Below are 17,188 nucleotides of genomic sequence, written 5' to 3'. Positions count from 1 at the left end.
TTCACCCCTACCTGCGCACTAGCACTCCACACATCCAATAGGTGAGCACATTTTATATTTTTTAGTGTGATGTGGTGACTGCCTTGGCTAATGGATGACTTAACAAGTCGCCAGTCAATAAGAGTTCACCAGCTGGGATTGGAAAATGTTTCCTTGATTATGATTGAGCATATTCTTCCAGAATTACGGTTTGAATTTAAAAGGTTCATGACTGATATTGTTGCTAAATACAGTACATCATGAGTGGCACAAGAAATGGTGATGGCTCAGCCCCTTTGTGACATATTGACTTGGTCCAGAACACTTTGTATTTACTGTCTAGTTTTTCCATTACCACTGTAACCTAGCAGTATTTGTACCATAATCACAAGGTGAAGCTAAGTGTTAGACATCTATCATGGATTTTGCCAGCATTTCTTCTCTCACATCTTTCCCCCCCCCCCCCCCCCCCCCCCCCCCCCCCCCGAACGGCCTAAAATATTCCCTTAACTTTATCACCACCGGTGGTGCAAACCATGCGTCTTTTGTGTCATTTATTAATTTATTACTCGTTCAGTCACATCAACTATCTATAGGAAGAAAACAGGACAAACTCAAGCAAGGCATTGGGTAAGAACTTAAAATCAAAGTAAGCCTTACTAGGAAGAAATGTAAAATCAGGGAGTTTTTAGCACTGATCGTATTGGCTTTTCCATGGGTTACAAATTTATGGCATAGAATCACAAATCATGTAAAATCGGAGGACTTAAAATCAAAGTTCCACAGTATGAATTGTTAAAAAAGGCACTGATGTGTCAGATTCACCTCAGGCAACTAGTAGTGGTTTTAGAAGGCACTGGCTGTCAATAGACAAAATGGCTAAAGGGGTTTTCACACCTAATGAAAGACTTGGTAAAAGATATCTATGAGCATTTGTTTTAAAGTCTGTCACAATAAAAGATAACTTCATCAATTGGTGCCCCTATGTAAGACAAAGAACCAGGAAAGACTACACTAAAAGACTTTTGATAGATTTCTGAAAATCTGAACCGAAGAGAGTAAGGAAAACCATGTATATCTACCACCAAAAACACAGTATATAGTAAGAGCAGAAATATGAAGGTTTATGATGCCTGTTAATACAAAAACCAGATGGCCAGAAGTAGCAGTTCTAAGTGTCAAATACACCCAGGAAGATGTAGCATCATTAAATGAACATGATGTTTGTTCGTTACTGGGCCAGTCTCTACAAGGCAGACCTGTGATCTGGAATGCAATTGGAAACCACAGTCATATGCCTCAACTATCACACAACATCCAACATTCCTGATCCTACAAAATATCCTCATCCATCCCTACTCTATACAACCCTGTTCCTAACCCTTACCTCATGGCTCATAGCACTGTAATAGACATATATGCAAGACCTGTCCCATACATCCTCCCACCACCACCTACTACAGTCTGGTCACAAGTGTCGGATTTCCCATTATTGGCAGGTCTACCTGTGAAACAAGTCATGTGATCTACAAGCTAAGCTGCAACCACTGTGCTTCATTCTAGGTGGGCATGTCAACCAGCAAGCTCTCTGTCTGCAAGAATGGCCACCAACAAACTGTGACCAAGAACAGCTGCACCACCCAGCTGCTAAGCACTCTGCCCATCAGAATGTTCATGATTTTAAGACTGCTTCGCAGCCTGTGTTGTCTGGAAACTTCCTACCATCACCAGCTTTTCTGAATTTCATAGGTGGGAGTTCTCCCTGGAATTTATGCTATTTTCCATAATCCTCCTGGCCTCAACCTTCCTTAGTCACTGTCCTTTACCCATCTATCCCTTCCCTGTTCCCACTAGACAGCCTTCTATTCCACAACCACACCCACAGCCTTTTTACCTCTCTCCTTTTCTGCCCCTCTGTCTAACCTCCTGACTGCAACTAGCTGTCCTTCCCTCTCTCCACCTCATCTCAGTATGCTCCCACAAACATCACATTGCCATACCCCACCCACACCCTTCTCTGCCTGCCCCAGCTACCTCCTTAACCCCACCACCCAATATGCTTCACCCATCAAGTGCAGTTGCTCACAGTCTGGTCTCAGAGGGCAAAAACAGTGTCATTTGTGTGAGAGCTGCATTTGTGTGAATGTGAGTGTGTATGTTGTGTAATTCAGGACAAGATCTTTTGGCCAAATGCATACTTGTTTAGCAGTCTTTTTGTTGTGCCTGTCCAAGACTCAACATCTCTGTTATATGGTGAGTATCAGTATGTCCTTTTCATAACATTTAAATGGAAAATAAAGTCATGTCAGATAAATAAATAAAGACAATATGGGATATAGTGAACCAGACTGGTAGAACTAGAAATGAAGGTGAGCAAATAGCATTAAGAGTAAATGGTACATCAGTGACAGATGTGTGCAATTTTGTATAACTTTTCAAAAGGCATTTCAAATCTGTTAATGAAAATATGTCATTGTCAGGTTCAGTAGATGCTGCTGCAGTATATCTAAGAACAGTCATTACAAATAACTTCAGTGGTTTGAATATGATACTCACTACACCAGTGAAAGTAACGTCCACAATGATAAAATATAAAAAAAGTTAACTAAAGATTGTGCTTCTGAATTAGTAACATATTAAGTTACTTGTGTAACCAGTCATTTATCTTGGGAACATTTCCTGAATAGCTGAAATATGCTGAAGTTATGTCTTTGTATAAGAAATGAGGTAAAAAAATACTTACAGTTTCTGTTGATTATTATTTTTAGTAGTATTCTCAAAAATTTTAGAAAAGGTGTTATACAATAAGGCTTTTAACCATCTGACAACAAATAACATACTGTGAAAGTCAGAATTTGGATTTCTAAAGGGTTCCAATATTGAGAAGGATATTACACACACAGCAAGAACACTTGATTCCTTATACAATGAATTACATATCTCTTGATCGGTCAAAGGCTTTTGACTGTGTAAATCACAATATCTTTTTAGATAAATTAGAATATTACAGTGTAACAGGAGAAGTTGCAGAATCGTTCAAATTGCATATATCTGGAAGGAGACAAATGGCATCAACAGGAAAGAGCCATGTATCAAACTGTCAGGCATCATCTAAAGGGAACTAATTACAAGTGTTGTCCCATAAGGTTCCAACATAGTGCCTTAAGGTTTTCTTGTGAATATCAAAGTTCATCGATCAGTGCCTTTACCAGATTAGCATATTTGATGACACAAATATTGCAATAAATAGAAAATCAAGCACAGTGTCAGAAAACTTCATTAATGACATTTTCAAGGACGTTAATAAATAGTTCCTGCCCAACTCTTTGTCATCAAACTTTGAAGATAAAAGAAAAAGAAGAAAAAAAAAGAAAAAACACTATTTACAGTTTAGAACTTGCAAGAGGTTTCACTCAGTACTTACCTAAAAGGTGATGACAAGTACCTCGAAAAAGTTCACAGTGTTAAAGTATTTGTATTATGGCTATATAATAAATTCAGTTGGAGGAGCACACAACAGAACTGCTGAAGCACTTAAACAAATGTCTATTTGCAATGCAGATACAGTCGGATATAGATTATATAAGAACAGAAAAGCCTAGAATATTTTGCTTATTAATTTCATATCATCATATAGGATAATTTTTTGGGGTAACTTATCAAGCTGAGTTGAAGTTTTGATTCCAAAAAATCGTATTACAAATTATTTGTGGGTTGAACTCCATAATATCCTGTAGAAACCTGTTTATGGAACTGGGCACACTATAGCTTCCTGTTGTGTTTACTCCTTAGTGAAGTTCACCATTAAAATATATCTCTCTTTCAAACCAACACCTCAGTTCATAGAATCAATTCTAGAAATAAGAATAATATCTGCAAATATTTAAGTCATTTTTTTGTCCAAATACATGTCCATTATTCTGAAACATGCATTTTCAATAATTTTACAACAGCCACACAAAGTTTAACAACTAACAAAGCTCAGATTAATAGGAGCATAAAGCATTTATTGGGGGCCAACTCCTTCTACTCCACTGACAAATTTCTTAGCAGAACTAACTGACCTGTATTTGTTATTAACAACATTAAGTAATGTGAGTATTATGTACAATCTGATTTCTGTACACATTCGGAGCACTAAAGTGATCAGTCCAATCAAGTCTTCCAAAATAATTTTTCTATTTGATGATGTGTGGCTACAATAGCTGGAAAATCATTATTTGCACCTCAATGAATTTAACATTTACTTGTTTTGTAACAAATTTCTTATTACCTTTTAAATGAAAATATTATTAAGATATTTTTTGCGTATTTCACATCTATGAGAACCACTTGGTATCTGTGGAAGGTAAATTAGCACCTCTTTTTTTCTTTGTAAATATTTAGTGTGCATTCTTGATTTCTGGAGTGATTTACATCCTGGACAATACCTTCACTTCGTATCTATTAGAAAAAAAAAAAAAAAAATACAAATCTAATCTAATCAGTATCAGTACATGCAAGTGTGAATTAAGATGCACCATTAATAGTTCTCATGTGTATTTCTGGAAGGCTTCCTATATGCATTTTGACAAATATACCCCTGCTGTGGCAAAGGACACTCAAACGCATTTCTGGGAGGTGGCATAACTCAGGAGTGAGCAAAATTTTACATGAAACAATGGAAACTCCAGGTAGGAATATCAACACTATAGGAAAAGACAGAGTACTACTTTCTGTAAAGAAGACACATTAAATTCCAGACAGGCACAATTAAAAGAGATAAGAGCAAAGCAATTCATGGAAATACATGAATTCACCACCACCTCAAAAAAGGTGAAGATGGCATCATTGTGATGGCAGTTCTCTCCTTTTTTTTGGGGGGGGGGGGGGGGGGGGGGGAGGTTGCCAAAATGTGATGTTAACAGATCTTAAGGGATAATTCATCACAGGAACATATTACAGGAATCTGTTAATGATGTTATGGGAGGTTGTCAACATGAAGAACCACAGGAGGTTGTCCAAGAAGGTGGCTTTTGCACCACGACAACACCCCAACTCGTTTTGGACAGGACACAGTCACAAATATTTAGCATATTTAAATTTGGTTATTCTATGCATGGGGTACAATGCTGATTACATTCTCTATCAAAGACTGGGACAGTGCTGGAGCTTATAGAAATGTTTACTTCTCATTTTAGTTTGTCCATACAGATTAGGACAGATGTGGACTGTTTATGACTGCTTGGAGATACGTAAAATATAAAAGTAAAAATTTCTTTCCTTGTTTTCATCTCTATTGCAGTTGTCTCAGAATATGTTTTTGGACAAGCCATTAGATGCTATCCTCTTTCTCATTATTAATGTGTCTAGTTGTTTCACCTCCTTTAACTACAATCTGCTGACTGAAAGCAAGAATGTTTTAATTGCTGAATTTGTTGTCTTTTAAAATACCTCGTGTGTGTGTGTGTGTGTGTGTGTGTGTGTGTGTGTGTGTGTGTGTGACTATTAAACTGTTATAAAAATACAGAATACACCTTTACATGTGAATATGTATGCATAGCTTTCACAAATCATGCGGAGATATAACACTTAAGGTATTTGAAAATAATTAAAGTTGTTATAATAATTAAAACTATCATAAGAACTTACCACAGTCTTGCCTACATGCTGTCCTTGTTCTATATCCATTGAAACACCTATCCATGCTTTATCTTTATGATCCCATGGTAGTTTCTCACCCACAAAATCAGGTTCTTCATTTCCTGAAAAATATGTTTGGAGTTAGAAAAATATGGCAATCCCACCATAAACTACAGCTTTGATACAGCATATTGTACTTTTTCATTCTGATATCAAACATTTAAAAATTAAAATTATTTCATGGCTGATGGTCAAATGCAGAAAAATAACACTGAACATTAAGTTTTAATTTAAGATTTCTATCGAAAGAAGTAACAGGTGAAGGTAAAGGGTCATGATAGTTATAAACATAGAGATTTATGGATCATTCAAGACAAAAAATCAGAAAATAGTTGTATTAAATAAATTAGGTACTGGTCAAAAAACAGATTGGGAAACATAAAGTAGTTGACAAGGGCTCACAACAGCTGGTAATCTTGCAGACAAGCCATCTTAGGCAATTCTACAGCACTTGGTTTTATAGTTATGAGTTGATGCATTTGCGTGTCTGTGAGAGATGTGTAGCTGGATAGCTTGTGACATATCTGTGATATATACATAAGTCAGCTTGAGGTGAGTTGCTACCCCTGCTCTTTTTTGGAAAATACTTTAAGATGATAAATCTTTAGTCCAGTCACAAAATTTGTTTCATGCTCCATACTATTGTACCATTGTTAACAAACAATAATGTGATTTGGATTCATGTGCCTTTCAGAAGTCAGCTTGCCTCGATCCATGGTTACTGGATGTCATATGAGAAAATTACAAGCTGGGTTTCGCACAACCGATGTTCACAAAATCCACGTGCAATGACATTCAGCAGGCCATTTTATTTAAGATACTTCATAATATTCGATGTCAAAATAACTTCTAATATTCTATAACACATGAATATCAATGATACTGTGTGGTAGTTTTGTGGATAAGTTTTGCTGTTCTTCCTGTATGTGGATGTGATCTGTGCTTTCTTCTGAGCACTGTGTGATTAAGCAAGCTGGGATATTTTTACTTCCCCTCTTGTTTTGCCATATGCCTCCTTAAATTAATTTTTTTCACTTCTGACTAATTAACGTTAACATACATGCAAATAATCTGCACTTTCATAAAAGAGTAAGTTTGGCCCTCGGTTTTAAAGAATATAACACTAGATCTAATTTTGTGCTTAGTTTTTTGTATGTAACTGATTTTCTAATGTATTTCAATTATTCCTAGTTAGTATCTTTTGTTATAGGGTGAAATCAGTAGTTGTTTTGTAACTTAAATTCTGTTGTTGATGTATAAACAAATATAAATTCTGTACTAGTTATAAACATATGGAGGAACAAATAATAGTATTCTTTAAGTATCTGTTTAGCTCTACTTGAAAATGTGTTAGCAAAGCCAGCCCTTAATTAATTCCAAAGTGATTAATAGCTTTGTCAAAAGTATTGTTTGCATAATAATATCTGTTAATTTCATCATTTAAACAAATAATTCGGTCTAACCCTTGAAGTAGAAGAAACTTTTAAAAAGAACCAAATTTTTGATGTATGCAGTTAATTTTATGAGTTAAGTTATAATTGTAATTTCTGTAATTTAAACATCAAACAATGTGTAATTTGAGCACCTATTATGACAAGAATACATAAGGGCCCAATTTATGGTCCTGAGACAGTCAGTTGACAGCTGAGTTTCAGACAAGAAATCTGTGTTGTTTAGAACAATAACAATGCTTCAACTTAACTCTGAAACAAGTTTTACACAATTAGGCCATGTGTTAAAACAAAGACAGTGTCTTCTCCATACATACCTTTCTATTCTTCAAGAACTGTGAACTTTGTGGTTAGTTTTTTACTGCTCTTAGATGTACAATAGTAAACTATTGTAGGAGTATGTGGAGGTTTGCCTGCAAACTATTAATGAGGCTTATGGAAAGTTTAAACAATAGTGCACTAGCCATATATAACTGTAGTATTGGGGGTTTGTGAATAGTGAAAGTAATCTATAGTGAAATGCAACTGTACACCTATCAGCTATACCATTTAAAGTAGTCAGTGTTGTACTTCCACAACCTATTTTTCAACCAGTTCAACCAGTGTAGCAATACAATACATCAACACATCTCATGAAGAAATAAATAACCAAAGGCAAACTCTCACAACCGGGAAAGTACTTTGTTTGAGGGGACTATGGAATATAATGTTTAAGAGAGAGGATAGCTCTGACAATGAGATCTTGTTTCATTTTAATAATTTCATCTATTTCTCAACATCACTGGTACTCATATCTGTATTATTCATTGTCACAGTGTGCAAGAATTAAATTGGGGCAGTTCTTTTGTGGGAACATTTGAAAATTGACTTCTACTTTTGCTTTGCTACCCTCAGTTTCATTTCCTGTGCCTGCCATTAGTATCTGGACACTAACGTTTGTGTCACTAACAACGTTAACATATGACCAGAATTTCTTTGCATTTTGTGTGAGATCTTCTAACAAGATCGCGCTGTGATAGTCTAAGACTTCACTCTCTGCCCTCTGCATATTCAAATTCCTTTCATTTATCACTGTTATATCTACATCCCTCCACTTCGTTTTATGCTTACTGTGCAATTGTCACTGTTTTTAAGGAGTTTCTTTACAGAGACTGTGTACTGTGGAGCATCTCTCCCATCATGAACTGTTTTAGTTTAGTTTAGTTATATCATGTTCCATAGATCATTTTCACAATTATTTTATCGATATGATGTGGAACAAGTAAGATTATAAGACATATAAACACACATGAATAGTGTTAATATTAGTATTACTGAAATTTTTAGTTCTACACATGGAACTACAAGTCTATATTCAGTTATCAGCTGTTCACATATATGCAATGCATTTAGTCACAAATGCAACACATCACTATCAAACGCAATATTTTCAGACAGACTGACATACGCTACTGCCAGATTCTTTTCCAAAAAAGGAAGGTAAGGCAGATATTAAAATTACTGACCACTCACAGTACTTACCATCTTTTTGAAAGCATTATATATGCAAGCACCACAACACACCTCTCTCAAAATAACATACTAGTCAGGCTCAATTAGGACTTGTAAAATGTCTAACTATGAAATCTGAGAAAGTGTTTTTCATGACCTCACCTTGGCAAGGTCAGATGGCTGCCTCCCAGCTTAAGTGACATCACAACTGAGATCAGCTGCATCACAAACAGCTGCACATCCACACAATTTCCATGAGACACTGCATGTGCCTTTTCTGTGAACAGCCAGTTGAGTTCTACATACATTGCCACATAATCCTGATGCCACCCGCACCGCAACATGAGCTCCAATGGCAAGGGTGCCTTACAATCAAACCACTAATGGCCATCAGTCCAAAACTACCATTGTTCTGCACGGATTCTCCAGCAACATGGTTTGACCTCACTGAATGTTTGATGTCAGCCAGTTGGTATCAGTGGAGACAACGAGATGTTCACCACTCTTCTTAACCACCTCGGAGACAGTGCAAACTTTATTAGTGACTTGCTTTTGGGTGTCACAATTTCTCACAGACATGAAATTTCCAATACACTACTGCTACAATGACTAACACACATCCCTCAACAACAGCTACGTGTCGTCAGCAAGGAGACTACTTTGGGCAACTACATGCCATCTTAACTCTGCCACTGCCTGTGGGTTCTAACTGATGCAATTGCTACTGCCTGATAGCACTCTAAGGACACTTTGGCTCCTAAAATTGGACAGTGATGCTAGGGCATGAGGAGGCACCTCTGCTCTGGAGTTTAAACTTTGAATCCCTGATAGAATGGAGGCACTGTCACAACATCGCACTTTATTCAAAAACCAACAGCACTAAGCTGCAGTTGACACCCAGCACACCTGCACCAAAACCAATTTTGCACGACTACAGCTGAGCTGACCCGACATTTCACGCAGCTGTGAACTGCCTGACGATGGTCAAACCGACCTAAATCACGCTATGCCCCCGCTCTACTACCCTAGTGCCTTTCACAGCTGTGGCATGCAACAGTCATCTAATGCAACAGCTGAGGTTGTAGCCCCCTCCCCCCCCCCCCCCCCTCCAGTTGACCACTGCCATGACTCTGACTATGACATGTCTTCCATTACATTCACCTCCACACATCACTTCTGACAGACAACAGCCCCTCCTTATGTGCTCTGCACTAAGAGGAAAGAAGGGGGGGGGGGGGGTCTCCTGTGGTGGCATAACATCTCTGATTGGAGAAAGGAAGATTTCTGTCCTGAGAGGCAAGGAGAATTAGTATGCTCTGTACACTTGTAGTGATTATGCGAGTTAAGCATGTTGTGCTCATAAACAGGGCAGAAATCGTATTCCTGTCGTGTGTCTCTATTCTGCTATCACACCTCTGGTACCCCATTTCCCATACATTAGATTGTGCAGTTCACAGTGTTCTCTTAGAGAAACTCAAATGTTATTGTACCACATACCTTGCTTGTATTTGCCGTGATTTCACCAATTTTACATGCAAAGAGGATGGCAAAGGACAGAATTCCAAAGAAAATGATGAACAGTGTGATCCATTTAGTTAGGTGAAAAGGGAGACCTAGAAGAAAATGAATTTATGACATAATAGTGGATCTCAACAGTATATGAGTCCAGGGGTGGAAAAGAGCAGCAAACAACTGAAAAATGTGAAGGAAAATTGTTGAAGAAGCCAACACTCACCAAAGGCTATAACACTACGAAAGAAGGAGGTATCTTGCTTGTATATGGTTTTCATCCTGTCTGACTAAAAGGACGGAGAGTGTTGCATTAAGAAACTCATGGAATGACATGATGAAAGAGCATCTTGAAAATTGGAAATAATCACTATATGTATACTATAGGGTTGTTGGATGTTGGATATTGGTCCAGTTCTAGACTTGTTACACATAACTGATTTTCCATCATGTATTCAAGAAGCAGAAATAATTTTTCTCTGCTTACAATGCTCTTTGCTTATAATGAAGCCTAATTGAGTACCTTCAGTACTTGAAAATTAATTACTGGTACTATTAAAATGTAATGCTGCTGAATTTAGATAAAATAAAACATAAAACACATGCAATTAGATACTTCACAAGTTTTAAACACACCATTAGAAATAATTCTTCAGGGCAAATCAATAAATGACACAGATAGTCTAAATTTTTAAGTGTACATACTGATAAGAAACTTAGCTGTGAATAAAAGGTGCAAATATTCAGTCTTTAAGGTCCATAACTTTTGTGTTATGAATAATGCTAGTTTTTGAAAATGAAATTGCAAAAATTCATATTTTTACTCACTGGTGTCTTACAGTATCATATGTTGGGATAACTTGTTGTTTAAGAAAAATGTGCTTGTTACACAGAAGTATGTAACAATGATAGTATATGACATCCACCCTAGAACATGTTATAGACAGCTCTTTAAACAGCTGGTCACACTGATAAAAGCCTCATAGTACATTTACTCCATTAACTTACAATCAAAAATTAAGCTGTGGCACATCTGTACTCTGTTGCCTAGATCATTTAAGATGCAAAAAAGACATTGAAGCTCTAAACAAAAGGTTGAGTTAATACTGTTAGGTATTAGTAATACTTAAGAATGAAGTCTCATTTTTGGCAGGAGGGGGCAGAGAGTCACATTCATAAGTGATATCATGGGACTGAGAATGACTTTGGAGACACTGAATGTGTGGTCCCACAGAATTCAAAGCTTGGTGTGCTCCTTTCATGGTCTACATAAATGATTTGCCTAGAACAACTGCTGTCTCCTTAGGTGAATGATGCTCATTGGTGGTATGAGTGTGTTGAAAGATAGCCAGTCATGTCCATATTGAATACAACCAGGGGAGTAATAGAGTAGGCTCACCATCTGTTCATAGAAAATATGATAGTCCTTGATCTAGCAAGGACTCATACTGTGCAATTCTGACCAAGTGGGGGTGACTTGTAGAGGTAATAAATGGGGATCAGTGGTTGTTGTATTGTGCTCCATGTCTGAAGGACTTGAGTTGTTATGTTCCCATAGGATTTCAAATTTTTGTGAATACTGGGAATTATTCTACTTGTCTTCAGTTACTAAGTTGTCCATGAATACAGCAGTCTTGGACTTCTTCACCCACTTGAATGAGTTATCCTGGAAAGTAATGGCAAAGACCAACTTCCTCTTTTCTTGAGTATGTAAATGTTCCAACACTTCTCATATACAAGTGCCATGTATTCTTCAAGACTATTACAGTAATCTTTGTATAACAAATATTGCATTCTGCACATCACAGCAGAGAATATACTAACAAGCTCAGAATTCAAAAGGAGACTGGACAGTTCCATATTACACATCAGTAGCCAAATGGGGCATCACCTGAAATAAGACTTGCGACCTGGCAGCCGCACTTTCCCAGATGGGACATCCTGCCCATCAAAGCAACATGATCATTCCATTTTTTTTCCTATATAATTATACTCATCAATCTCCTAGAGTTTAGTTAAGTTTCTTTCTACATTACATTCAAATATGTTTCAAAATATTACGTATATAAACACACCAGGTTACATGGTTTTATTTTATCTCTACCTTTCAGGTTTCCATTTAGAGCACCTTTGTCAGCAATCATTATAACCAATTGCTGTTATTGATGTGGTTTTCAACCCAAAGATTGGTTTAATGAAGCTCTCCACACTACTCTATTCTGTGGAAACCTCTTCTCCAAATAGCTACTGTGACCTAAATCCATTTGAAACTGCTTACTATATTCATCTCTCGGTCTCCCTCTAGAATTTTTACCTCAACACATCCCTTAAATATGGAACTGATAACGCCTTGATATCTCAGAACAGGTCCTATCAACTAATCTCTTCTTTCACTAAAGTTATGCTACTTTTTTCCACTACGTACTCATTAATCACATTTCAAACCTATTATTTTCTTGCCAAAACTGTTTATCATCCATGTTTCACATGTGTACAAGGCTATACTCCAGACAAATGCCTTCTGAAAATACTTTCTAATACTTAAATTTATATTTGATGTTAACAAATTTATCTTCATCAAAAATGCTCTTCTCTGCCAGTTAACATTTTATATCCTATCAAGCTCCACCCAAACAGCAAAAGTCTTTTCATATCCTAATTCAGTCAGCATCACCTGATTTAATTTAACTACATTTCGGTACCTTTGTCCTACTTTTGTTTATGATGATCTTATACCCTCCTTTCAAGACACTCTCCATTCTGGTCAATTGCTCCTGCAAGTGGTTTGCTGTCTCTTAGCAAATTACAATGTCATTGGCAAGTTTCAAAGTTTTTATTTCTTCTCCATCAACTTTAATCCCTTCTTCAAATGTTTCTTTGGTTTCTCTTACCAACTGCTCAGTGCACAGACTGAAAAACATTGGGGAATGGCTACAACTCTGTCTAACTCCCTTCTCAACCACTGCTTCCCTTTCACATCAACATTTTTCAGCCATTATTTATTAAACTGATGGTTCAGTTACATTCACACATGTTGGCACCTGTCTTATTTGGAACCAGCATTATTACATTCTTCTGGAAATCTGATGGTATATTGCCTGTCTCATAGATCTTATACAACAAATGGAATAGTTAATAGTTCTGTTCTGACTGCATCTCCCAGTGATATCAGTAGCGCAGAGGAAATAATATCTTCTCCAGGGTGTTGCTTTGACTTAGGTCTTTCATAGCTCAGTCCAATTCTTCTCACAGTATCTTGTCTCCCATTTTTACATGTATTGCCCCTCTACATTTTCTTTGTATCTTTCAGCTTTCCTTCTATCCTTAGCACTAGTTTTCCATTCAGCACCTGATATTCACACTGGTGCTTATCTTTTCTCCAAAGGTCTGTAAATGGTTTCCATCTTTCCATGGCTATACATACTTCTATAGACCTTCATTTGTCCTCTAGCCATACCTGCTTTATTATTTCACACTTTCCATCAGTGTTATCTTTCAGACATTTGTATTTTCTATTTCCTGATTAATTAGTTGCATTTTTGTATTTCCTCCTTCTGTACATTACATTATCTCCTATGAATCCAAGTATTTATAGAAGGTCTCGTCTCTTCACCTAGTTGATTCTCTGCTGCCTTCACTACCTTATATCTTAAAGGTCATTCAACTGCACTCTTTTTGCCAGAGTTCGTCTCTTTAATTAGGTGGAAACATGTTCGCCTCCCATGTGAGTGGGCCCGGGTTTGATTCCTGGCCAGGTTGGAGATTTTCTCCACTCTGGGACTGGGTGTTGTGTTGTCCTCCTCCTCATTTCATCCTCATTTCATCCACCAGTGTGCAAGTTGGTCAATAGTGGCATCGACTGTAATAAGACTTGCACTTGACGGGCGGCCAAACTTTCCCAGTGGGGCCTCCTGGTCAGCGATGCCATATCCTCATGTCTAGCCCCCCCCCCCCCCCCCCCCGAGTCATTCAATCACTGCATAAACCTCCCTTTGAAACTATCAACAACCTCTGGTTCTTTGAACTTATCTAGGTTCCATTTCCTTAATTTCCTATATTTCTGCAACTTCTTCAGTTTTAACCTATTGTTCATAAACAAGAAATTATGGTCAGAGTCCACATCTGCTACTAGATATTTGATTCTGATTAATATCTGGTTTTCAAATCTCTGCCCTACCATTACATAAACAATCTGAATCTTCCAGGGTCTCCAAATATGTTCTACAGTTACAGTCTTCTTCCATGATTCTGAAAGCAAGTGTCATTTATGACTAAAGTATGACTTGTACAAAATTCTACCAGGTGGCTTACCCTTTCACTCATTTCCCCTAATCCATATTCACCTACTACTTTCCCTTCTCTTATTTTTTCTATTAGTATACATGTAGGGTTCAGCACCTAGCGAAACAAGTGCCTGTCTGCCGGCGCTTTATATATATATATATATTTCAAAAACAAAGATTCCAAGACTTACCAAGCGGGAAAGCGCCGGCAGACAGGCACATGAACAAAACACACAAACACACACACAGAATTACGAGCTTTCGCAACTGGCAGTTGCTTCGTCAGGAAAGAGGGAAGGAGAGGGAAAAATGAAAGGATGTGGGTTTTAAGGGAGAGGGTAAGGAGTCATTCCAATCCCGGGAGCGGAAAGACTTCCCTTAGGGGAAAAAAAGGACAGGTGTACACTCGCACACACACACACATATCCATCCGCACATACAATATATATTTCCAATCTTTTAAAACTGTTTGACAGTATTTTTAACAATCTTGATGAATGGGACAGTCATACACACCACAGCACTTGAGGTTTCAGTAATATTTGCAAGTGTTCATTAAAATTTTGTTGTAATCTTCAAGTTAGAATGGTCTGTGAACCTCGAACTTGTGAAATAGTCTTCTTATCTGTAGAATAACTTAATTTTTGCTAAAAACCAGGACTTGATAACTTCAATCTTTTTAAGCCTTTTATTGGGCCTCTAAATACAACACATATTAGATGATAAGTATCTTGTTCCAGGAGAACTTCTGGGTAAGTACTAAAAAGTGTTTTTTTTTCTAATATAAGTATATACACATTATTGATATATTATTGATATAAACTTTGGGTCATTGAGATTCCTTGACAGCATGACTGGCATTGAAGCCTCTTTGCTGCCTTTGATTACTTTGCCTGTCATCTCTCCAAGTACATCTTCAACTTTCTTGAAATGCAGAGACACCAGGCGGAATAACTCATGCCAATAGTATAAGGGATGTTCAAAAAGAAACGAGCTGGAGGTATAATTACAGAAACCAGTACCTGTATGTTAGAAGAATTGTTGAACCTGGCTGTTTAGACACTTGTCCCACTGTGATGCAAGGTGGTGAATAGCTGTCTCACAAAATTCCCAGGGCTGCGATGTTAACCAGTTCCGCACGTACAGCTGGATGTTGTCATCCGAGGTGAATTGTTTGGCCCTCAGAGCCTTCTTAAGGGGACCAAAAATGACATAATCGCAGGGAGAGAGGTCCAGACTGTATGGAGGATGGCTGAGAACCTCCCATTTGAAATTTTGCAGGAGTGCTGATACTGTGTTGGCCATATAAGGCTTTGCATTGTTGTAGAGCAAAATGATCCCCTGGGTGAGATGCCCTATCATTTTGATTTGATGGCTTGGTGAAGGTTTGCGAGTAATGCTGGGCATTCATTGTTGTCCTTTGCAGCAGGAAGTGAATCAGAAGTGAGGGGCAAACAATTCACCTCAGACGATGACATCCATCAGTATGTGCGGAACTGGTTAACATCGTAGCCCTAGAAGTTTTATGAGACAGCCCTTCAAAATCTTGTGTCACAGTGAGACAAGTGTCTCAACAGCCAGAGTCAATACTTCTAACATACAGGTATTGGTTTCTGTAGTTATGCCTCCGGCTTGGTTCTTTTTAAATACCTGTTATAAAATACACAAAACAAGACTTGTCTCCTAATATATCTTCTTACATCATAATTAGATCTTTATATTCTGAACGATTATTCTGAATAGCAAAAAGACATATAGTTCAACTAATAAAGCTTGTTCATTTATATTCAGAATTAGTATGAGATTTCACTACCATTCAACAAAATTATTTATTTCCCAATTTTGACTACAAAATATCTGAAACATCTCATACCCTCACAATTTCTTCAAGAATTTGAGTTTCAGTTCTTACTTCAAATATCTGGTTAAGTATTTGAGATCACTGATATTCTTTTTGACATTATTAAAATTGAAATCCTGGGTGTAAACTTTTGTATGGTTAAGATAACAGAAACTAAATTGTACTTTCACCAGAAAAGAGTTGGGTTTGATAATAGTTTGATTCAGTTATGAAATCTATGAGGGATCCAAGAAAAGATATTGTCATCAATAACATGACCCAAGAACTTGCTACTGACATCTTTACTATGAAATTTACAATGTTGTGAATCAGCAAAAGGGGTAAATCAGCAGACTGAGGTTCAGTTTGAAGGGCTCGAAAAACTCAAGTTTTTTTCAATTATTATAGGTTGCAGAGCAAAATAAAAAATTTCCTTAACGAGCTTTTTGCTCATTGAAACATAGCTACGGACAACATTTTCAATTTGTTGATCTCAGAAGCAAATTCACTTGGCATATTCAATGGAGGAATACCTTTCTATGGGACTGCACCAAATTCTTCCATACCTGAGGAGTTATGGTTTGTCATCCTCTGCGTTCATGAACTTTTCTATTGGCATATAATCAAAGAATTCAACAGGAAGGAAAGAAATGAATTATCATTCAAGTAAACCAAAGACAAAACCAAAGACAATGAAACAAAGAACTAATTTTCATTCATTATATTTTAGAAAGTTCATATGGAACAGTCTGTATTTTTCACTGGCATACTATTTCAGCTCTGCCTCTCAGCTATTTGATAGCACATGTTCAGTACCTTATAATTCAGTATTAAAGCAGTGCATACAGTTTAACACGTAATTTGCTTCAAAAATTCTTTTAGAATAGACTGTCCTTTATAACTTCATCCCTTTGTTCAAATGTCACCACACACCACTTATTGTGTTGCTTAAA

The 17,188-nt window shown here is 37.1% G+C and overlaps 1 protein-coding gene across 2 annotated transcripts in view; it reads right to left on the bottom strand.

Moving 5' to 3' along the window:
- Nucleotides 1-17,188, bottom strand: part of LOC126268028 (integrin alpha-PS5-like) — a 554,707-nt gene that overhangs the window by 461,505 nt on the left and 76,014 nt on the right. For both annotated transcript variants that reach the window (XM_049973448.1, XM_049973449.1), the window contains exon 3: nt 5,611-5,723. In XM_049973448.1, coding sequence (XP_049829405.1) covers nt 5,611-5,723 — 113 coding nt within the window. The remainder of the gene's footprint in view (nt 1-5,610; nt 5,724-17,188) is intronic.

The sequence above is a fragment of the Schistocerca gregaria genome, chromosome 4 (genome assembly GCF_023897955.1).
Source record: "Schistocerca gregaria isolate iqSchGreg1 chromosome 4, iqSchGreg1.2, whole genome shotgun sequence".
In the NCBI taxonomy this organism is placed as follows: Eukaryota; Metazoa; Arthropoda; class Insecta; order Orthoptera; family Acrididae; genus Schistocerca; species Schistocerca gregaria.
This window is presented reverse-complemented; position numbering and strand designations above follow the sequence as displayed.